This window comes from Euprymna scolopes, chromosome 34, assembly GCF_053919585.1.
Source record: "Euprymna scolopes isolate OS-2025 chromosome 34, ASM5391958v1, whole genome shotgun sequence".
NCBI classification, from domain to species: domain Eukaryota; kingdom Metazoa; phylum Mollusca; class Cephalopoda; order Sepiida; family Sepiolidae; genus Euprymna; species Euprymna scolopes.
The window spans coordinates 54,245,814-54,270,965 of NC_136515.1; the positions used below are offsets into that span (position 1 = coordinate 54,245,814).

General features: G+C 33.0%; 1 protein-coding gene across 2 annotated transcripts in view; it reads left to right on the forward strand.

Moving 5' to 3' along the window:
• The window catches only part of LOC145259204 (phosphatidylinositol-3,5-bisphosphate 3-phosphatase MTMR2-like), a 108,331-nt gene that overhangs the window by 44,420 nt on the left and 38,759 nt on the right, over nucleotides 1–25,152 (forward strand). For both annotated transcript variants that reach the window (XM_080117035.1, XM_080117036.1), the window contains exons 2-9: nucleotides 6,532–6,607; nucleotides 7,610–7,704; nucleotides 11,279–11,389; nucleotides 12,365–12,466; nucleotides 13,980–14,063; nucleotides 16,305–16,376; nucleotides 19,738–19,812; nucleotides 22,913–23,101. In XM_080117035.1, coding sequence (XP_079973161.1) covers nucleotides 6,532–6,607; nucleotides 7,610–7,704; nucleotides 11,279–11,389; nucleotides 12,365–12,466; nucleotides 13,980–14,063; nucleotides 16,305–16,376; nucleotides 19,738–19,812; nucleotides 22,913–23,101 — 804 coding nt within the window. The remainder of the gene's footprint in view (nucleotides 1–6,531; nucleotides 6,608–7,609; nucleotides 7,705–11,278; nucleotides 11,390–12,364; nucleotides 12,467–13,979; nucleotides 14,064–16,304; nucleotides 16,377–19,737; nucleotides 19,813–22,912; nucleotides 23,102–25,152) is intronic.

Sequence of the window (25,152 nt, forward strand, 5' to 3'; positions counted from 1 at the left end):
CATGATTTCTTCAGCAGTATTGATTGACACATTCAACACAAAAGAACCAAGAATGAGAATCAACTACCGGACAGATGAGAAATTGTTCAGCTTGAAATGACCTGGGATTAAGACCACCATCATATGTGACCTTCTGTTTGCTGATGACTGTGCCCTCGATGCCAGCAGAGCCAAACATGCAATATATTGCTGATATTTTTTCTAAGGCGTGCAGCAATTTTGGTTTAACTATTAATCTAAAGAAGATCGCGGTAATGTACCAGCTTGCTCCTGGAAAAAAAGTATGTTTAGCCTCAGATCTCAATTTGTGGAACCAACCTAAAAGCTGCAGACAAGTTCATTTACTTGGGCAGTATTTTGTCATGGGCAGTATACATAAACGATTAGATCTATTGCAGGATAGCCAAGGCTAGTGCTGCGTTTGGACATTTCAGAACCCCCTGTATAGGAGCGTAGAAGAATTTGGCTGCAGACCAAACTCCAAGTATACCAAGCTGTGATTCTTACCATCCTCATGTATGCTTGTGAAACTTTGACCCTATATGCCAGAGATGCCAAGAAACTGAACCATTTCCATATGACCTGCCTTCACAGATTGTTGAAAATCAAGTGGCAAGATACCAGACAGGTTTTAGTCCAGTCAAATCGTCCATCAGTACACACCATGTTACAGCAGTGCCAAGTTCGTTGGGAAGGTCATATATGCTACATGCCTGATTCAAGGCTCCTAAAACAGCTCCTTTACAGTGAACTGTCCAAAAGAAAAAGGCCCACAGGAGAACAACGGAAATGGTCCAAGGACAATCTGAAGGTCTTCCTCCAACAGTTTGATATGTATTCTAACTCATGGGAAAAACTAATCCAGGCCAGATGTTCCTGGCGTGCCACAACTCACAAAGGAGCTACAAATGCTGAATTCGCACATAATGAAGAATATAAGAGAAAATGTGGCATTAGAAAAAATAGAGTAGTTAGCACCTCTGATATAGAATATCACACAGGTGTCCAAGATGTAAGAAATTCTTCAGAACTTGAATCGGTCTAACAAGCCATCTTCGAACCCACAGAACAATTGCATAATCAATAATCTTTGAAAGCAATGGATGAACATCATCATTATTATTAATAGCAAAGATGTGCTCCCCCAGGCCTCTACGGACAAATTTATCTATAGTTGACCTTTGACAACCAAATATTTTTGTTTACTAGCCAAACCCATATGAGTTTTGGAATATAGCATCTTTATTCTGTGTCAAGTATGTACATCAAAGATTTTTCTGTATTTTTTTTTTTTTTTTTTTTTTAAGTATAATTCTTTATATGCATCTAATTTTATGTTGAGACTTGACAAAATTCAAAATTCTTTTTAAACAGCCTTTGTTAAAAAAAAGAGTATATTGGTCTAGTAATTCTTTTATTGTTTAATTAATTTGACTTTGTTCATTTTATAAAAAAAAAAATAAAGGCATTTTTTATTCAGCGATGAGCTTTGGAAGATTGTCAGTATTAAAAAAAAAAAACACAATCGCTGAAAGATAAGTATTTTATTATTTCTAGTCGCCACTTGGAAAAATCACTTGCAAATGCGACTGTTTCTCTCGCAACGTAAAGCTCTGTCCCCCACCGGGCACATATTTTTGCTGGAAGAGATAATGTCTGGTGGGATGGCCTCATGACAACAAAACTGATACTACATTACTCCTCTTCCCTCTTTTCCAAAAAAGGAGGTAACTCCTGGGAGGATGGTATCAAGATTGCAAAACAGATACTACACTAGCTGTCTCCCCTGAACTGAGCATTAAAAGTGGTTGCCCATAGTCGAGGGCGACCCAAAGGTTCCTTTTTTTCATTGGCTTCTACACAGAGGTGTAGGAGAGGGTGCTACTCCTTTCCCAGGATTACTCCACTCACCCTTGATCCTCACTTTATAATTCTGAGTGTTAAGCAAGAAAGCATCAACTACTATTTTTATAAGTCTTTCATATGACTCGACCGAATATTGAACCCGGTCTTCTGGCCCATTAATTCTTACCACTATTCTGAATAGTTAATTAAAAAGATTAAATCTAGGCTGTTGCACCAAACACTAGTTTCTCTCACTTGAACAGAGTACCAAAATAACTTTTAACATAATAGGTCTCGCATTATCTGCTAACCTACAGCTTCTGCTGCATCACCAGAGTAGCATCGTTGTGACTGTTTTACAAGGACTTCCACAGGAGTTTGGTATAGATCGTTCCTTATACACAAATAAGGTTGCTTTATATATATATATATATATATATATATATATATATATTTGCAGTAACCCATAGATTGTTGATATGCCATAAAACAAATTAAACCCTCTTTCTCTGCTTATTTTATTTCTCTACATATTTCTATTTCTCCTCTCTCTCTTCCTTCTTTTTCCTCCCCAATTCTTTCTTTCTCCTCCCTCTCTTCCTTCTTTCTCCTCCCCCTCTTCCTTCTTTCTCCTGTACCCTTTCTCCTCCTTTCCTCCGCCCTTTCTCCTTCTTGTTTCCTTTCTCCTTCTCCTCTCCTTTTTTCTTCTTCTCCTACCTCTCTTTCTCCTTTTCCCCACATTAAAAACCGACCTTATGTCTAACTCTGCCCTCGGAGGGGAGGCAAGTAAATAGGAACTTTATTCACATTACATAACCCATAAATAGTTGAGATGGTGTAAGCAAAACCACACCTCAGTGTGTCAAATGACTATGGTATATTTTTCCTCCCAATGGTGATAGTAATCTTATCTTGCAGACAATCTTTGCTATCATTCTTCAACCTGTTGCTTCTTGTGCGCTGACGGTAGAATTCAAATGTGCCAAACCTTTGCATTAATCTATGTTAATGATAATTTTTATTTATTTTTTTTTTTATAAAGACAAAATATAAATAAATGACATTATAAATCTGATACCTTATGAAAATCCCACTCTGAGAATATTTTCATGAAATAGGGCAGATTGAAAAAAAAAAAAAATTTTTTTCATTAGAGATCATGTGTTTTGATTGCTTCAACAGCTGATGTGTTTAATGAGGCTTAATGAGACAAATGAATTGCTATTTTAAGACTTGTAAAGACTTTCTTCTTTTATTTCTGCTTGAAGACATCTTAAATTACTTTTTTTTCATTTTCGGAGGTTGTTTTGAATTTACCCCCCCCCCCCCCCAAAAAAAAAAATTGTTTCCTTTTCATTGACAATTTATTTAATGAAATAAAATTTTAGTTTTTACTTTTTTTTTTTTTCAGTTTAATTTTTATTAGTCATTGTAATAAACCTCTCTGCCTTCCCCCAAAGGTTAATTATTTTGTGCAATCTTACTCAGCGGTTCGTGGTTCAGGATGTGGTACATTCCAACAAGAATGCTGTTACAATAGCAACAACATTCAAATTAATGTTTCTTCTGCACATTTTAAATTTCTTTTTTAGTTGAAACTCTTTCTGCCAATTAGATAAAAATAAAATATAAAGATATATAAAGATGGCCGTCATCATTGTGTGATTTTTTTTTTTTTATCAAACTCTTAACTTAATTTTTTCTTATTCCTGAAATTACCAAAATTTGTCTGTCCTTGTACTTCCCACCTAAAATCATTTTCCAATTATTTGGAGTTTTCCGACTACTGTTCTCATCTTAAGTGTTATTTTTACAACGTTTCGGCCGATGTAACCTCCGGACTTCTTCAAGTGTATCATTTCAAACTCTGGGAATCTAATTGTCGAACTCAGGGAATCTGCACAGAATTTTGAATGGAAACCTTTATTTAATTCATGGAGGTAGCATGTTTTATTCTGCGAGCCATAACTGGGTAGAAGTCTTAAATAATTCACAATTGTATTTTAAGTGTTGCCCGCATTTATGTTTGAACCTTCAATCTCCATAAAAGTAACTTTACAACTGATTTTTACTGGGGGTTGAAGATTTAATCCTCAGTGCAGGCAACACTCAAAATACAGTTGCAAATTACTTAGGACTTACACCTAGTCATGGCTGACGGAACGAGAACATGCTACCTCCATGGATTAAATAAAGAATTCAGTTTGAAATTCCGTGCAGATACCTAAGTTCGATGGAAAGATTCTAGAGTTTGACAAGATACCTCATGTAAGAAGGTTGGAGGTTGCATTAGTGAAAACATTGTGGAAATAACAGTCGAGATGAGAGCAGTAGTTTGAAGAATCCAAATAATTGATCCTCATCTCAAAAATTAAGATATGTAATAAAATCATTTTTATTTTTATTTCGATTCTATGTTTGACCTTAAAAAACCTCCAGTGGTGAGGCCCCATCTTGGGGACTGGAGCCCTAGTATTAGAATCAGTTTCTTGTACATAAAATGCATTACAATTCTATTTTAAATTCTCTTAATGGATAAAGGCATTTCATAACATTTATTGCAGATTACTTTCTAGAAATTTTCAGTGTAGTATTCCAATTCTTTGCACACAATTATATCTATATGGCAAATATCATTGCTGAAGCTTGTGTTAACATACATTACATTTTTATTGGAAAAAAAAAAAGTGACAAAACTCATACGATCATAAAGAGGGGGGGGGGGAAATATCAAAACGTGCAAGGCACAAAAAGTCATAACTTCATTTTTTTTTTTTTTTTTTTTTTTTTTTTTTTTTTTTTTTTAATGTCAGATTTAAAAAAAAATTTTTTTTTTCTTAGATCATCAAGCTCTTTCTATTGAAGGCCATCGAGATATTGCAAGCATTTTTCAATTTATTCTATGTGTCTTGCTATTTTATATAACAGTACTTAAATGAATATTCTACCAGACCAAATGAATTCTCGCCTTGGAATATGGCTAAGACCAATAGAAAAATATACTATAATATATCTAACTTTGTCCTGGGTATGACTTCAAAAGATATCCAGTGGTGAGGCCCCATTTTGGGTGCTGTGGGGGCTGTGGAGTTGCTCCTTTGTTACTATTACACTCAGGTCCACTCTGGCTCAGAATGGTAATACTTATTAGGACATCTGGTGTTACCAGATCAGGTTGTCTAAAGATACTGGTTTCCTGACGAATAGGTCCTGGATATGACCTAAAACTATATCCGATGGTGAGGCCCCAGCTTGTGGACCTTGGGGAGTGTGGAGCCACCCTTTAATTGCCATTGCTCCCAGGTCCACTCTGACCCGGAGTGGTAGTACCTGTTAGGATCCCAACTATGGGTTAAATAGAATCTGACTTAAAAAAACAAATATACTCTATTAAAAATCGTTCCTCAAAATAACTAGATTCGGCATTAAATAACCTGAAAAAGGTTGATATGCCGTAAAACAAAAACAACCAACAACCAATCCTGATGAATAAATGCATCAAACTTTGACATTCTTTTATGCTTCCCCTTTGAAAAACTCAATCATGCTCTGCAAAGTTAGTGCGCTTATTGATCTGCTTTATTTTTTACATATTATTTTCAAGTTTAATTAAAGTTTTGATCTCTGTTTTTATTAAATTGTAAAGTTAAAGTATAGAATAGGTACAAAACACCTTCCCCTCCCCATGTTAAGAATGGCTTTCTAGATAACGTTATTTCAGCATGGATCAATAAGTGCACTAGTACCTAATTTTCTTATTTAATTATTGGAATTCTTTTGAGATGAGTAATTTGTATATATTTTTTTTTATTTATTTGCAGACTATCATCCTCATCTTTATAGTTGTAGACTATAAAACTATAAAAATGAGAATAATAGTCCGCAAATAAATAAAGTAAACAATTTTCTTGTACAAAACAATCAAACCAAACACAATGAATAAATATTTAAATATATAAAGAATTTGAAGCATAATAATTTTATTCCCAAATTACTGGATTCGACATTAAAATAATCCCCTCAAAAATGGTTGATATGCCATAAAACAACCAACTTTTTCTTTATTAGTTTAAAAAATGTATAAAGAAAAATTAAACCTAATATGAGACCCCCTGTATCCCCGGCAACGCCTGATCAATAGAACTAATAGAAAAATAAAGATTTTTATTTTATGATGTATACCACAATTTTTTTTTTTATGATTTTTATTTTCTCATTGTTTTTTTTTTTTTTTGTTTTTTTTAATGATTTTTAACAAATTGTTTTAGTGATATTTGTTTTTAATATGAAAGAAAGTCTGATATTTCCTTCTTTCCTATCGTAGGAAAATGTGATACAAGGTCAGGAAATCAAGCCAGCACTCTTAAAGGAGAAGCACTCCCGCTTTGTAAAAAAAAAAAAGTCTGGGCAGTCTGATCATTCCTCAGTAGGGACGCCTCAAGGGGGAGGCAAGGTATGGGGTATGGGAGGATGAACCTTTTAGGACTACTCAGAACCATACCTCAGCCCAATGGATTAAAGGCCACCATCAGAGAAAATTGTGATGCTGACTTTAACAGTAAAAATAAGCAAACCTGACATTTCATGAAACATTTTCTCATCTGTGAACGTGTCATGATTTATTTTTTTTTGTGCTTTTTGTTTCCTTAATTTGAAACTTATTTTTTTACTTGTTTTCGTTTTCAGCCAAATAAAGATCCCCTGAAATATGGCATTTCTGATGAACCACCACTTTTTGAAGGAGAAAAGATTTATGGATCAGGTAAAAAATGTTTTCTGTCTCTCTCACACACACCTTCCTCATACCCTCTTTATTTTGCTGCATTTTTTTACCCTTTATTTTGCTGCATTTTTTTTACCCTTTATTTTGCTGCATTTTTTTACCCTTTATTTTGCTGCATTTTTTACCCTTTATTTTGCTGCATTTTTTTACCCTTTATTTTGCTGCATTTTTTTTTACCCTTTATTTTGCTGCATTTTTTTACCCTTTATTTTGCTGCTTTTTTTACCCTTTATTTTGCTGCTTTTTTAAACCTTTATTTTGCTGCATTTTTTACCCTTTATTTTGCTGCATTTTTTTACCCTTTATTTTGCTGCATTTTTTTACCCTTTATTTTGCTGCATTTTTTTACCCTTTATTTTGCTGCATTTTTTTACCCTTTATTTTGCTGCATTTTTTACCCTTTATTTTGCTGCATTTTTTTACCCTTTATTTTGCTGCATTTTTTTACCCTTTATTTTGCTGCATTTTTTTTTACCCTTTATTTTGCTGCATTTTTTTTTACCCTTTATTTTGCTGCATTTTTTACCCTTTATTTTGCTGCATTTTTTACCCTTTATTTTGCTGCATTTTTTACCCTTTATTTTGCTGCATTTTTTTTAACCCTTTATTTTGCTGCATTTTTTTTAACCCTTTATTTTGGTGCATTTTTTTAACCCTTTATTTTGGTGCATTTTTTTTACCCTTTATTTTGGTGCATTTTTTTAACCCTTTATTTTGGTGCATTTTTTTTACCCTTTATTTTGATTTATTAAATTCATAAATACGGATGAAACTGGGTATTGTTCATCCAGTTTCATACTAAAAACAAATATTTCTTTTGGTATGAGAAAGCCTTACATAGCTTGAAATTCACATTCAGGCTTTTATTTGTGAATGCTATTCCTTGTGTAAAATGTTTATTTTAATCTTTGTAATATTTGATTATTTTATTTGTCTTAAAACTATTGCATTCTCAGTTTCCCTAACTTTTATTATTTACAGCACATGAAGTCACTTATTTGTGTCCGTATAATGGTCAAGTCAAGGGATCTTTATCGGTCACCAATTACAGGCTGTATTTCAGGAGTGCTGAACGCGTAAGTCACATTTATTCTATGTGAGGTGACATACAAATAGATTCTAACCAGGGGACAAAAATTAAAACAAAATTTTTTAAAATGGTTCAAAATAGAAATGGACCTGGTACTCCTAGCAAATATATATATATATATATATATATATATATATATATATATATATATATATATAATATACTGAGTTCGTGTAATTCAGTAAATTTTCTTATACCAATGTGTTTTAAACCAAAAATGGTCGACTTAAGGAGCAAACTACAAAATTATCACATTTCATAATTGAGCATTAATATATTGTGTATGCAAAATCAAGACTTCAAAACAAGGTGTTGATGGCAACAAAAAGTGTATTTCATTTTACATTACAATAGTTTCAATGTCCAGTTCGACAATTTCAAGCATTATATCGTTTGAAAAATTTAAAAAACCAGCATTTCTTCAGACTTTATGAATAAACACACTTTTGGCAATGGAGTATTTTTTGAAGAGAAAGAAAAAGGGGAAAAATCCCTAACGGGAAAAGCATGCAAGAAACATTTACCTTGGTTAGGAAAAGCCCATTACGCATATATATATATAGATTGCTTCATTTAATCACATAAATTAATATACGAAAGTATAAATTTATGCGTAAACAGTGCTCAATACATAAGTAGAACTAGGTAGTAAGTTATAAAATATATATGGCAATTAAGCTACACAGCACAGAATATTCCATGTTTCATCCACACTAGGATTCGTCAGGTTTATACCTATATATATATATATATATATATAAGAATAGATAGAAAATTGCAAGGATACAAAAAGATAAATCGTCCTTTACTGAATGAGTTGCTTAATACATAAGTCAGTCTTATACAGGTATCGTCTGCTGAGTGGTCTAGGCACTGGCTAGCGAAGGCAGTTTTATGACCACCTAATTAGTTGTTTTAACCTTTTAATTAGTGAAGGGACAATTACGATACAATTACCGATTCCATACTAAATTCCTGATTCCGATTCTTTCTAAATGTGTAACTAGAGAGTTTGTTTTTTTTTCTTCCAGTTACCGTGAAATGCATGTTAAATGTGCAGATATTTTTCGAAATGTAAAAAATGCATATGTGGAGGATGATCTATAGATTTTAGTTTTGCTGGTAATTTAAAATCAATAAATATTTATTATTTAGCATGGAAGATTTTGCTTAAAACAAATAAAAAAAAAAAAAAACAGTTAAAAGTTTTTGTTTTGGCATCAGAAAAAAAGACAAATTTTTCAGATTTCGATACTGATACCACCAAAAGTATTGATTTTTCTGATTCCGATTAATCGTCCCAACACTTTTTATCCCAAACGAGAAATTTTGTTTCCTATTTAAAATTAGCATGGCTCCCTGGCGTTGCCCGGGTGGGGAGAGGTGGTATACTAAGGCCAATAAGAAACCCCCAGAAAAAAAGCTGTTGTTTCCATCAAAATAGCAGCCAATGCTCGCACAACTGCAAAAAAAAAAAACTAACCAAAAAAATTAATTAAACACTTCATCAAATCTCCACACTAACGTAATGTACTTGCAATAACCCTCATCCCTGAGTGGCTTCCGGGCCTTGATAAGTGGTGATCACTGTAAAAAAAAAAAAAAAAAAAAAATTAACCAGAATTGCCAGGCAGGCTTGAACCTGTAAAACATGAAAGAGGAAAAGGTGGTGAAAAAAGCTAACACGTTAGCTGTCTTAGCCACGGCGACTTATGATGTCACAGGCCTTCAAAAGAACGTTTTATAAACGTGCATTGAGATTGGTAGGCGTATCACTTGCAAAAAATATTGTCTCAAAAACTCCAATCTGTAGTGGAATGGGGACATAAATGGATGGTCACATTCAATGCTGCCAAGACTAAACTGGTTTCCTTCAATAATTACAAGAAACCTTCTCTGCCACCAATAGCAATGGCCAGTGACTCCCTGTCTGAGAGTACATCTTTCAAACTGCTTGGCCTAACGTTCACAGGAAACATGAGTTGGAACAATTATATTGAAAACATTGCCAGGGCCGCTGCGAAAAAGGTAGGCTCTCTCTACCGTGCTAGAAAACTGCTGACACCTGAAAGTATCCTGTACCTCTATAAGGCCACCATTCGCCCATGTATGGAGTATTGTTGTCCCATTTGGGCTGGTGCATCTACTGCTAGTCTCTCGCTCCTAGACAAGATTCAAAAGAGTCGCCAATCTGATAGGCCCTGAACTGGCATCTAAGCTTCAGCCTCTGTCCCATTGACGAAATGTGGCATCCCTCTGCCTGTTCTACAAATATTTTAATGGTGAATGGTCTGACAAACTGCAGACACTTGTGCCCCCACGAAGTAGACACCCTCAACAAACCCGACAGGCAGCTAAATGCCACCCCCACACAATAGAGATCCCTAGATGTAAAAGATCTTTCTACTCCAGTAGTTTCTTCCCCAGAACCGCTAGACTCTGGAATTCCATTCCAGGTCCCTGCTTCCCTAACTGTACTGACATGCAGAAGTTCAAGTGTAACGTGAACCGACATCTTGCTGCCCAAATCCCAACATAGTGCCCCAGTAGTTGCTGCCCCTGATAGTAGCCCCTTACACCAAAGTGGCAATTGCCTTGTTTGGGGTGAAAATGTAATAAAAAAAACAAAAAAAACTCCTCCTTGCCAAAAACGGCTCAGTTGACCAGCACAGAAATAATCTTTTTGGCCAATTTTTAGATATTTTCATCCTAGAGATCCACTTTCTAACAATACCAATTTTTTCACAGTCTGATGTGCATGTCAAAAATTTTTGGCAGAACACGCACACACACACACACACATATATTCCCTTTTATATAATAGAAGAACATTAGACTTAAAATACAGAAAAATCAATTTATGTAATTTTTCGAATATGCCATTTTCATTCCATGACCGGTACATACATCATAAATATTTTTCTGTGTTTTTTACTAATATTCACCATCTGAAAAAAATATATATTTAGTTAATTAATTCAGTAAAACAAATAATAAATCACTATAAATAAAAAACAAATAATAAATAACTATAAATAAAAAATATTTAACTAATTAATTCAGTAAAACAAATAATAAATCACTATAAATAAAAAACAAATAATAGATAACTATAAATAAAAAAATATTTAACTAATTCAGTAAAACAAATAAAAAAATAACTATAAATGAAAAAAATGAAAATCCAAAAATACGGAAAAATCATGGAATGAAAAAAAAAAGAAACTACCTGATCAATTTACGTAATTTTTGGAATATGACATCTTCATTCCATGGTAGGTACATACATCATGAAGATTTTTCTGTATTTTTGTTTTAATTACATTGAATTCAAAATATGAACTGAAACTTAATTTTTCTTTTTTTTTCTTTTTTTTTTTTTTTTTTCTTTAACTAATATTCACCATCTGAAAAAAAAAAAAACTATATTTAACTAATTAATTCAGTACAACAAATAATAAATAACTATAAATAATTTAAAAAATGAAACCAACATTTTGGTAAAGTTTTTTTTTCAATTTTTGCATAAACTTATGTTTCTCTTTTCTTTTTGCTCCTAGGATTCATTGTTTATTCTGGATGTACCACTTGGGGTCATCGCTCGTGTTGAGAAGATTGGAGGTGCTTCAAGCCGAGGAGAAAATTCCTATAGGATCGATATTTTGTGTAAAGTAAGTTTCCATATGAAAATTTGGTCCTTGTTCAGAATTCCCTCTATATTAAAAAAAACAACACAAAAATGAAGAATCTTAATAAGTACATGTGATGAAACGAAAATATATTGCAAAACTTGTGTAAGTTGATCCAGTAGTTTTATTTTTAAATAAGAAAATCAAATTTTATGAATAACTAGTGGGGGTGCCTGGCGTTGCTTGGGTATTTGGAGGTGTGTATGTTGCGGGGGAGGTTAGATCAAAACAAAATGGGTGAAGTAATAACCCTATGTTAAAATATGATAAAATAACCCCCCCCCCCCCAAAAAAAAAAAGATGTTTAACTTCTTTAAAAAATCGGAAAAATAAAAACAAAAAAAAACATAAAAAGAGTTTTGGTAGGTAGGTAGGATTGAACCCGAAGCCTTCAGGCGAAGGTGTGAAAAAACCAGACATGTTACCGCTAGGCCAGTAATGGAGAGTAACTGAAAAGCATTTCAATTTAAGGATTAAAAACAATTGAAAGGTGCGTGGATTTAATGAGGTCAAATATCATGCCATAGACTGAATGAAATCCCACACTCGATGTTTACCCAAGATGTTGGTTGGAGGGGGGGGCAGCTCCCCATATAAAGGGGAGTGTCCGATTGAATAGCATGTGTCTGATATAAGGGGTTTCGCCGCATTGATCAAAAGCTGATTGCTTTCTGGACATTCCCGGAATAAAAGCCGCTCCCGTTTCAAATTAGTTTCACTTTACTTATACTAAAAAGCCGAACAAACACACGACGCAGCGAAATGGACCGATTTTTGTAAAAGTCAATCAAAATAAATCTACCATAATGCTTAGTTCGTTACACCATGTCATAACAATGGTCCATACAAAATTTCAGCCAGAGTGGACCAGTAGTGAATATAAACTTTATATGTAAGACGATTATATTTTTTCTTGCAATTTTATAGTTTCAAATATTTTTTTTCTCCATTTCACAGGATATGCGCAATTTAAGATTTGCCCATAAACAAGAAAACCATTCTCGCAGACAAGTGTTTGAAAAAATTCAACTCTATGCTTTCCCAATTACCAATAAACAGGTAAATACCATTTTCTTTTTCTTTTTTAAACTCCTTTTCAATCTAAAAATAATATTTCAGAATTTTTTGGATGAGAATTGCTTGAGTATTGTTATTTTCTATCCATCTAGCACTTATTGTTGGCTATTCTTTGATTTAAAGTAGTGTTTTTAGCTTTTTGCATCAATTGGCCTCATACCTTGTCTGGACCAATTTCTATAAAAAAAAACTTGTACAAACAGTCAGACAGTCTATAGATGTATCTTTTTAAATACAATACAATGTTTTCAGAGTGCCAATATTTTTCTTATTAAACCCTAACACTCAGCCATGTGTGGCAAAAGACATTTAAACCAACCATGACCAACACCTCCACGCACTATATTCACGAGAGATTTTATGTTTCCAACGGGAAAGATAATTTACAAAAAAAAAAATAGATTCTAAAATTTTAAAGACTTTTTGATGCTTCGTCATTATAATAGCAAAATTCGAAAAATGAAATATTTAATTTCAAGTAAAACTAATGATACCTACTTAATTGTCGTGTCACAGTAATGAACATATCCCCAAATTATGAAAAACGATAGGGTAGAAAATTAATTATTAATAAAATAGTTTTTCAAGAGAATTAGTGAAAATTTAAATTTTGTAAAAAAAACAAAACAAAAAAAACGGAGAGTTATACTTATAGTAAGGGAGGTAATAATTTTCTGAAATCTTAACAAAAATTGAATTTTGTTAAATTGGACTAATTGTCTCCGAAAAAAACTATTTTTATTAATAATTATGAATTCAATATTTTGATTTTCAAATTTTGCTCTCATAACAAAGAAGCGCCAACTTTTTTAAAGGCGAAAGTTTGTTCACACTTCAAGATGAATAATATCTTGGAGAGGAAAAAAAACACATTATTTGGTTTTCTAATTTCTATGATTTAATGTCAACGTGTACAAACGTGACATGAAAGCATGTGATATTGACCCTACAAGCAGGGAGCCCAAAACTAGAGGCAAACAGCAACCAAAGGCTTGACCACTGTGAAAAGGTCCATAGCAGAACTGTGCCTTATTCTAAATGCAAATTCCATGAACAAAGTTTCTTTCCTAGAACTGTCTGCATGCAGAACTCTGTTCCATTGGCCTGCTTCCCATCTGATTACAATATGGTAGCCTTTAAGTCCAATATAAACAAGTTCTTATTGAGTTATTCCCTTAAATAATCAAATTCTACCCAATCTACACCATTAATGATTACTAAATTACCACTTTACATTCATTAATCTTTAACCTCAAGTGGCCTTTGGGCCTTGATAAGTGGTGACTAACTTGTAAAAACAAAAAAAAATTTTTAAATAAGGAAGGCCAATTAATAAAATTCACGATGCACTGACCTTGTGATGTCTGCAATTGAGAATGTAGATCAAAGACAGACTGTGTTCAGCCACAACCTCTAATGGCGCTACCCCATAAGTCTTCTAGACTGGCATATGCAAATACAATTTTTATAATAATAATAAAATTTTCTTTTTCAGCCTTTGTTTGCATACAGTTTGCGGGAAGAATACGAAGAAGATGGATGGCGTGTTTACGATCCTGTAACTGAATATAAACGACAGGTAAGCTTCTTTTTTTTTTTTTTTTTTTTTTGTCTGTGATTCGTTTTTTTTCATGTTTTTTATCCCCTTACTTTTCTTCTAAATATTTAAATTTGATTAGATTTATAAATATAGCTATGAACATGCCCTTGTATGTTTACTGCACCGGTCATGATCGTCTCGTTTGTTATGCTGGTACTTGTACAGTTTAATTAAGACATTAAAAAATGAAAATATCAAAAAAAGTTTAAATTGTACGTATCCATTAAAAAAAAATTTCACTTAATTTCATCAAGTAGTTTTTATTTTATTTTTTATTTTTTTTTACAGCAAAAAACAATTTGTTATGATACCGAGCAAAAGGTTCTATTTTTAGGAAGAAAAGCTAGTATTAAAGATGGGGAGGGAGTGTCGGCGCTTTTAACTGGAGTTATCTTTCAGTGACGTTTCTAAACTCCAAACAAAAATTAAGAACAAATCCAAGATGTCTGCCTTCAACGCGCTCTCATAAAAACGTGTTTTTCTGCTGTAAAAAAAAAACTACTGAATCAAATTAAGTGAAATTTTTTTTCCGGAGATCTTCAGTTCAAAACGGATACGTACAATATAACCTTTTTTTTCGATATTTTCATTTTTTTAATGTCTTGATTAAACTGTACAAGTGCTAAAGTTATTCACGCTACAACAAGGGAATTCTCCATCTAAAATGAAAATCACAAGCTCTGTAAACAAATTAGCAAAGAGACCTGGCACTGCCCGGTATTGAATGAGGATTGACAAATGTATCATCCTCCCATACTTTTATTGTTATTGAAATCGGTGAAATTGTCCATTTTTCAATCAAATAGATTGATTGCCTATTCTGGTTGAGGACCCACTGCAATATACTGGGAAGAATCTTTTACATTGTAGTCTAAATTGTACTGTAGAGAACCTACTGTTGATTTTATAAAATTATTTTTATAAATTGGCTTGAATTAAAGTGCAAAGGTCAAGTACCATGGTTCAGTTGTGCTTGAAACAGAAACATTCATTTTGAATGTGCTAGTGTCTTATCAAAGAACATACTGTTGATTTTATATGCTGGACCTTTCTGATTGTGTGGTGATAAAACTTCTCGAATGCACGTGTGATAAATTAAATTATACACCAATAGAAGTTTTTGTTCATTTTCTTACTGTATTGTTTTATTGGTGTATACTATTATTATTTTTATTTTATCATTTTTATTTTTATCTTATTTTTATCTTTTTTATTTTTATTTTTATTTTTATATTTTTTATTTTCATCTTTTTTATTTTTATCTTATTTTTATCTTTTTTATTTTTTATTTTATCTTTATTTTTATTTTTTATTTTTATCTTTATTTTTTATCTTTTTTATTTTTATCTTTTTTATTTTTATCTTTTTTATTTTTATCTTTTTTATTTTTATCTTTTTTATTTTTATCTTTTTTATTTTTATCTTTTTTATTTTTATCTTTTTTATTTTTATCTTTTTTATTTTTATCTTTTTTATTTTTATCTTTTTTAGTTTATCTTTTTTTAGTTTATCTTTTTTTAGTTTATCTTTTTTTAGTTTATCTTTTTTTAGTTTATCTTTTTTTAGTTTATCTTTTTTTAGTTTATCTTTTTTTAGTTTATCTTTTTTTAGTTTATCTTTTTTTAGTTTAGCTTTTTTTAGTTTAGCTTTTTTTAGTTTAGCTTTTTTTAGTTTATCTTTTTTTAGTTTAGCTTTTTTTAGTTTAGCTTTTTTTAGTTTAGCTTTTTTTAGTTTAGCTTTTTTTAGTTTAGCTTTTTTTAGTTTAGCTTTTTTTAGTTTAGCTTTTTTTAGTTTAGCTTTTTTTAGTTTAGCTTTTTTTAGTTTAGCTTTTTCATTCTTTCCTTTTTCTTTTTTCTCACTTATTTAAATGGTGTTAATTTATTTTATTTTTGATTATGTGACTGCCCTCTTAACCATGATCTGCTGTGAATGTTTTTTTTTTTTTTCAATTTTCATTAAGGACTCAATTTTTGTACAAGTAGCATCATTTGAAAAAGGTAACTTGTAACTGCCTGACTGAAACATGCTCATGAATGCGTAACGGCATATAAATGCTCATGTAAAATAGATAAAAAGTATAAATCTTGTTCTACTTCAGTATTGAGCACTTTGGTAAGGTTCTTGTTAAATTTATTGTTTCACCCCTAAAAAATATTAACCTGGAAAATATAAATCTTAAAATTGATTTAACACTAAAATGTTTATTTGTTGCACATACAGGGAATACCAAACACATGGCGTATTAGCAGAGTTAACGAGAGTTATGAATTGTGTGACACGTATCCCAGCCTTGTAAGTGTTATCTTTTTTCTGTACTTTTTTAATTTTCTTTACAAAATTCATCAATGATTTTTTTTTTTTTTTTTTTTATATATATAATTATAAAACTCTGTGAACCTTGCGTCCTTGCTTAAATCTTATCTTCAATGATCTGGTGATTCCATCTTTTAAAAAAGGGATGACAGGTGAATTTATGTGTGCGGACGTAGCTCAGAGGCTAAGGAATGAGGTAGGAGAATTGTATACTTTGGTTTAGATTCTAGCTGATGACACTTAAGTCAACTACTAATATATATATATATATATATATATATAAAAATTTCGTGGTTTAATTTTAAATTCTGAAAAAAACAACATATAGAGGCATATATTCGATTTAAGAATTTATTGTTTGACAAAGAAATATATAGAAAGGGTTATTTTAATTTCCTTAATCCATGGATTTTCAACAATGGCTCATATAATCAGAGGAAATGAAATGCAGTTAGCAAAATGTTCAGCTGTGAATGGATGCTATTTTGCTTTTCAGTACAATTATTGAAAATAGTTTTTGGGTGGTTGTGGATAATTATATGGAGAAAATTATAAGAAAAGAGAAGTTGATACAACCTGGGTAGTCCATTATCGGAAGGAGTCCAATGTCATTCGGGGTTACGAGTTTGTATTACTGTACACATAGATTTGAAAAAGTTGTCGAAAAACAAATATATAACAAATAAATGTTATCAAAGGCAAGATAAGTTACTTTTCTACCAAACTGGATATATTTTTCGTGTTTTTATTCAATGTAACATGTTTATTCAGCTCGAAAACCATAGTGTTTTACCGATGTGTTGGAAAATTCAAGATAGCGCCTGACTCTCCCTTTAACACGGTAAGTTATGGAAAAGGTGTTATGTATAAAAAACTAGACAAAATACTATTAAAAACTCGCTCAATATATGTGACCGTGACATAGGTTGACAAGGTGGGGCCTCACTATCGGATATAGTTTTAGGTCATATCCAGGACCTCCGACAGCAGGGATTATTTAACTTGCTATTTGCTTTCATTCTCCTCCCTCACCACTTGAAATGGTTTTGTTGGAAGGCTAGAAAAAGGCATCTTTTTAACTCGCTTTTGTGTAACAGAACAGATATATTAGTACCTAACAATATGCAAATAAATATACATTGATCGTGAAAGATTTTTTTTTTTTATTAGAAATTATCAGATTTTATTTTTGGCAGTTATTAAATATCTAACAATTTATTTGGTTGAATTCTGTTTAGTGGAAGTCTTAACCCTTATCTTTGAATGGCCTTCTGGCCTTGATAACTGGTGGCTCCCAAGTTTAAAAAAAAAAAAAATGTCATACCAGTGTATGCTAATAAAAAGTACCTTTTGATTAATGTTTCCATAATGGTTTCTAGTTTCCTTATAATTGAAACTGTAACATTGTTATTTGGTCTTTTTTCTGCAGATATTTTGCTGAAATAAAATACTTTAGATTGAATATTTTGGATATTTATTTTATATCTGGAGTCAGATTTTATATTTTATGGGTTCATTTAAAAAAAAAAAAATTATTTAAAAGTTATGCTTATTTTTTTTTTTTTTTATGTAAACTTTGAAAATATGTATTTATTATATAAAACCATAGCAAAAAAATTTTTCAAAGTAAAAAAACTAAAAAAAAATATACTTTCATTATAACGTATTTTATTAAAAACTAGTGGCTGTGCCACGTCGGCACACACAATGCAGAGTCAAACACAAAATCAAGTACACTCAACATCGTCTTACCATCAACGCTTATCCTGTGAACTCGGAGTATGGGAAATTCCCATGTGTATAAAACAAAATCACTGAAAAAAACAAAATATCCTAACTAAGGGTAAGGATAATGAGTAACCGTTGGATAAAAAGATGGTTAAAATTATTACGAACCTGCCAGGATTTGAACCTGGAATCTTCTGATCTGTAGTCAGACGCGTTATTCATTGCGTCACAAGTCCTGTCTGTATGCCAAAAGATGTTACCGCGACTGTATACAGACCGTACTAAATTCCATTAATATGGGCAGATAATTTTTTTGACAAAATCGAAACAGCCCAAAAGCCCTTATTTCAGGCTTTTTGTGTGACTGTTGTTCGTTACGAACCGTATATAGATAAGAACAATCTAGGGACTCACACGTTTCAGGGAAAGAATAATTTTTCAATTCAGTGCATCCGTTCGAAAGTTTTATTAGTATATATACACACACACATAAATAAATAAACAGTTAGAATTTTATTAATAATATAGATAAAACCATTCCATTAATCTGAAAGTATTTTTCCTTGGTGTACATGACTTCTGCTAAACAAAAAAAGTCAAAATGATATAAGTTTCTTTAATTTAACTATTTATTTTAATTAAGATATTTCTGTATTTTTATCATGTTTAACAATAAAATGATCTATTTCATTTTTTTTTTTTTTTTTCAGTGCTTCTTCATTATAATAGTGCAATTGAATTTCAAGTAAAACCAATTGTCATGTCACGGTAATGAACATATTAAAAAAAAATTACAAAACATGATAGGGTAGAAAATTAATTATTAATAAAAATAGTTTTCAAAGACGATTAGTGAAAATTGAGTTTTGCTAAAAAACGAATATCTGGAGAGTTTGAATCGCAACAACAAGGGAGGTAATTATTTTTTGGGGCCAATTTAGCAAAACTCAAGTTTTGCTAATTGTCTTTGAGAACAGTTTTCATTTGTAATTAATTTCCTACATTATCGTTTTTCATAATTTTTGGATATGTTCATTACTGCAACATGGCAGTTAAGTAGATACCATTGATTTTACTTTAAATTTAATGTTTTGAATTTCGCTATTATTATATTATAATATTAGATATTATTTTGCTCTGAATTAGCAATTTTTTCATAGCAAGAAAGACAACTTTTTTTTTTTTTTTTTTTACATAATGGTCACCACTTATTAAGACCCAGAGGCCACTCGAGGATCAGAGGCCACTCGAGTGTACAGTAGTCAATGGAATAATATAGTAATCGATATTAGTGGAAATTTGGTAAATTGGATTACTTTACGTGAGTCAAGAATTTGTTTACATTGGACTTGAAGACAACCAAATTGTAGTCAGATGGAAAACAGGCAAACGGAAGAGAGATTCACAGGCGTGCAGTTCTAAGAAAGAAACTTTGTTCATGGCATCTACGTTTTGGTTTAGGCACAGATAAAGGGTGGGGAAAATTTTTGACAGTGGTTTCAGCTAGATGAGTGTTTTTCGTGAAAGTTTGAAGGGGGACCATAGATTGGAGCCCACACAATCACTTTAATTTTCAAATGTCTTAACTTTTTATTGCTTTTCTGATTTATAGTTAGTGGTTCCAAAGAATGCCTCTGATGAATACTTGCGGCATGTTGCTGGCTTTCGGAGCAGAGGACGACTGCCTGTAAGTAAAAATAATTTTTATTTTATTCATTCATTTTTTTCCCTCCATTTATTTCATGTTATTAATACCAATTTAAATTTTAATGCAAAAAAAAAAACTTAAAAAATATACAGATAAAAATGTGCTTATACAAGTGCGCAAGTGGAAATTATATTCCAAGTAAAACCTTTTGAATATATTTATGTAAAGGCAAAAAATGTCCTCACTAAAAATTGGGAAAAACTGAGTAGAAGTTTAATTAAAAATAATTTTTTTTTTTAATGAGGAAGTCACCACTTATCAAGGTACAAAGGCTTTTTTTTTTTTTTTTTTTTTTTTTTTACACGGTGGTCACCACTTATCAAGGTCCAGAAGCCACTCAGGGATAAAGGTTATTACAAGTACATTACGTTAGTGTGGAGATTTGATGAAGTGTTTACTTAAGGGGGCGGTTCATTAGGAATTTATTAACGTTGGACTTGAAGACATCTAAGTTGTAGTCAGGTGGGAAGCAGGCATACGGAACAGAGTTCCACAGGCGTGCAGTTCTAAGAAAGAAGCTTTGTTCATGAAATCCATGTTTTGATTTAGGCACAGATAAAGAGTGGGGGAAATTTTTGACAGTGGATTCAGCAAGACGGGTGTTTTTCGTGAAAGATTGGCGAGGGGGAGGGCCAGAGATTGGTGTTCAGACGAGCACCTGCCATGGAAATAACGATAAAACAAGGATAGGCTCGCAACGTCTCTTCTGTGGGGGAGAGGTTGCAGGTAGAGGTTGAGGATAAGGATTAATGAGTGTATGGTGGTCATTGAGATATACGCAGAGTGATTGTTAGTGGTGGAAATTGCTGGAAATAGGGTAGAATTAGATTATTTAAGAGGATGTTTCAACAAGAACTTGTTTACATTGGACTTGAAGATGATCATGTTGTGGTTAGCTAAAAAGCAGCCCAGCAGAACTGAATTCCACTGGCGAGCTGTTTGTAAATTGTAGTTTTGTTGTATTAAATAATTTTGAAGAGTTATATGAAAACAAGGGAGATAATTCAGTTCATTATTTTAGCAAATGTTAGCATATTTACTTAAAATGAACGACTCGTACAAAATATAAACTTGATTCTTAAAAATAATTTAGTAAGAGATAGGCAAAGAACAAACTTAAAAGAAATTTTTGAATTTTTTTTCTTCGTACCTTTCACAATTACGCACTCGTTAGTTGATGCTTGCTGACATGTCATTGTCGTTCGTACACGCTGTAAAATATCTTCACTCACCCAATCTATCCTCACGTGACATCTCTATAGTTTGGCCACACCCTTCAGCGACAACCAGGGAGTTTCGTTCGTGAAGCTGTTGACCCAGCCCTACCACAGGGCTGGAAGAAATGTTGTGATGATCAATTAGAAACCTGGATCAAGATAGTGAAACAAGATGCTGAGCTGATTCTGGGCCTTCACCTCTACAGTTTATGGTCCTGGATATGACCTTAAACTATATCTAGTGGTGAGGCCCCAGCTTGCGGGCTTTGGGGAGTGTGGAGCCACCCTTTAATTACCATTGCTCCCAGGTCCACTCTGACGAGGAGTGGTAGTACCTGTTAGGGTCCCAACTATGGGTTAAATAGAAACCGACTTGAAAACAACAAATATATTCTATTAAAAAATTTTTCTTCAAAATCTTTGGATTCGGCATTAAATAACCCGAAAAGGGTTGATATGCCATAAAACAAAAACAACCAACCAATCTACAGTTTACGTCGCTGGAACCACAAATGACTCGCGCTCAAAACTACAGCAGCATCGAATCGTTGGGTGTGATCAGCCTCAATTTGAGATGTGGTCAACAGGTGGAGCCGGTTCAACTGATTCATGGTGATAACAGGAGCAATTACAAGAACATGTCATTGGAAAGAAAAGCTGAAGATTGTCAGAACACACCTTTTTTTTTTTTTTTTTTTTTTTTTGTTGCACACATAGCTTATAACTTTCAAGATGATCTGGTACGTCCAGAGTTAGGTCGAGGTTGCTGTCTGAGCCGATGTGATGTGAGACCCAAAATCGACAATGAAGACAGTGCATCACTGAAGATCTTGAAGCATCTGAAGAATGTATTTCACGATATATAACATATAAGTATACATATAACTCTACAAAGCAGCATTCACCCATGCATGAAGTATTGTTGCCACATCTGGGCTGTTGCAACTACCACTACTCTCTCACTCTTAGACAGGGTCGAAAAAAGAGTCTCTAACCTCATAGCTCCCGCACTATCAACCAAACTCCAACCCCTGTCCCATCAACAGAGTTACATCTCTGTGCCTGTTTTACAAGTAATTTAATGGAATATGTTTTGACAAACTCCTAGCACTTGTATCTCCTCAATGTATCATGGTCCTGGATATAACCTTAAACTATATCCAATGGTGAGGCCCCAGCTTGCAGGCTTTGGGAAGTGTGGAGACACTTTTTACTTGCCATTGCTCCCAGGTTCACTCTGACCCGGAATGGTAGTACCTGTTAGGGTTCCAGTTATGAGTTAAATAGAAACCGATTTGAAAAAAAAAAACCCAAATATATTCTATTAAAAACTTTTTCTTCAAAATCTTTGGATTTGGCATTAAATAACCTGAAAAAGGTTGATGTGCCGTAAAACAAAAACAACCTCAATGTACCCCCCACCCCCTGGTCCCGGATTAACCTGACAAGCAATAAAATCCTATAAAGGTTCTTAGATGCTGGAAATCATTCTACTCAAATAGTTTCTTCCCTCCCAGTTTCCTATTTTCTTGCCTGTACTAACATGCAGAAATTTAAATGTAATGTAAACAAACACTGTATTTCTCAACTCCCTATTTAGAATGTACCTATAGATATTGTCACAAATAGGAGCCTCTTACATCTAAGTAGCAATATGCCTTATTTGGAGTGAATGAGAATAAAAATAAATAAATTAAAAAATAACAAACACTGACTCAGTGGGTCATGAGTGGCCTAGTGGATGTATAAAAATTGAATTATTATTTAAAGTTATTCTGGTTTTCAAATATTCTAAGTATTGTGAGCAAAAAATGGTTTTATTTTTTAAGAATAAAAAGATTTTTTTTCTCTTTTCTTTGCAGGTGATGTCATGGATCCATCCCGAGTCACAGGCTACAATCACCCGCTCCAGCCAACCGATGGTGGGGGTCGCCGGCAGACGCAACCGGGAAGATGAAGGCTACATTCAAATGATTATGGACGCCAATGCCCAAACAACAAAATTATTTATTATGGATGCTCGACCAAGCGTGAACGCAGTCGCCAACAAAGTAAGACCAAACATTTTATTTAAACATTTGTTTTTTTTTTCTCCAGAATAATGTATTTAGAAATATTGGATGTTGCAGCTAGACATGGTACATAGCCAGAAGGCCACAGAGTCGCTCAGGTTGGGTACAAAAAGATTGCTGAAAATGGGCCAGTAAGCATTAAAATGTTTTTGATTACTGATGAGGATATGACTTCAATGATTTCGACAATCAACCAATCAGAAACTTCAAATTTTATTATAAAAAATGTAAAATTTTGGATTCAATTCAGTTCACCGTCGACCTCGGTCTAAAAACGATTGAATCATGACTGCATTGATTCTTTGTTGCCATCTTTGTTACTAGGAATTACTTAACACTTGAAATCGTGATTGCATTGATTCTTTGCCGCCATCTTTGTTACTAGGAATTACTTAATACTCCAGATCGGAACTGCATTGTTTCTTTGCCGCCATCTTTGTTGCTAAGAATTACTCAACACTTGAAATCGTGACTGCATTGATTCTTTGCCAATTTGATTTACTCAGGGACTGTCAGTGTAATTAGATTTATGTGTTTTTGCTATTCAACCTTGGGAATGTGAGTACCATTTGTAATATCCAAAAAACTAACAGTATTATTTGTTTATAAATTGGACTTGTGGTTTTTGTTTTGGAAGGAAGTCTAGAACAACAATCTTGGAACATTAAAAGTCAGATAGTCACAGTTAGTGCAGTGAACGTACAAGGTTGTGTACATATATTGAAGTAGAAGATAATGCGTTGGAGGGTACACTTAGGACTGAGACAAATAATACTTCATTCCAACGAAGTTTGGTTGTTTTTGGTTGTTGCAGCATTCACCCTGGATCGGTTGGGCTGGCTCCATCCAACAAATTCACTGCATCTCGTATAATGATCGATCTGGCATAGCGGTCAGAGGCTGTTTCAGCTACAAGCATAAGCCATTCATGGTTCCATTAGCGAAGCCCGTAGAGGCAAGGGGCCAAGGATCATTTCAGTGTCTTGTTTGACCATCTTGAGCCAGGTCTTGAGTTGGCCACTGCGGCGTTTCTTCCAGTCTGGTGGTGGTGCTGAGTCGATGCCTTCACGAATGAGGTCACCTGGGTCTTTGCGAAGCGTATGACCGAACTCTTGACTGGTAGATACCAGTCGAGGATTCATCTCGACAATCATTCCGGCAGAAACTTGGCCATTTTGATGACCTTCCATCTGTTGGGTTGTGGTATTAATTCTGAGTAGTCATAGATGGTCCACTCTCCTAGGCCTTGCCTCCTCACTTTTAGTTGGAATTAGTTTGCTGCTTGAAGTACTCTGATGAGGTTGCCGAGATAACTTTTAATAGGTCAGAATGCCCCTGGGTCGATTCTCCCTAACTTTCTGCTTTGTTCCATATCTTCCTTTCGTGTGAAGTAAGTAAAGTTATTGCTTCACATGAGCATCTCTCCATTGCAAACACACCTGCCTGCAATATGCAAAGTTGTCAACAGCTCTTCTGGGGCATCCCGAATTTGGAATCTAATGACCCCTTTCAATTCAGGGATTGTCTGTGGATTATTATTATCATAGACATTATCTTTAAGATAACTCTGCAGGTAAAAATATGGGTGGTTAGGGTACAGCATTTGTGAAGCCATTCAGAATCACACCACGTACAGATGAGATGATCACCAAGTTTCCCATACATGTCATTGAATTAGTGAAGTTTTTCTTTTCTCCTCTATGTAAGCGCTGTTTAAATTTGAGTTGAAATTTATAAGTTGGAAAACCAGTACAACACAGAATTTAAAAAAAAAAAAATAAACAATTATCTGTTAAAAATCAAAGTTTCGCCGATATAATCCCCATCAGAAATTGTCAGTTTGTGTGTTTTTTTTTTATAATTTTACTTACAGCATGGTGTTACTATTATTAGATTTTACTTTTCTAGTGACACCATAAAGAGAGAAAAGAAAAAACACAAACTTATGCTATTCCTGATGATGACATTATATTGCAGAAACTTAGATTTTAAAAAAAATTCTGCATTGTACTGCCTTTCTAAACTTATGA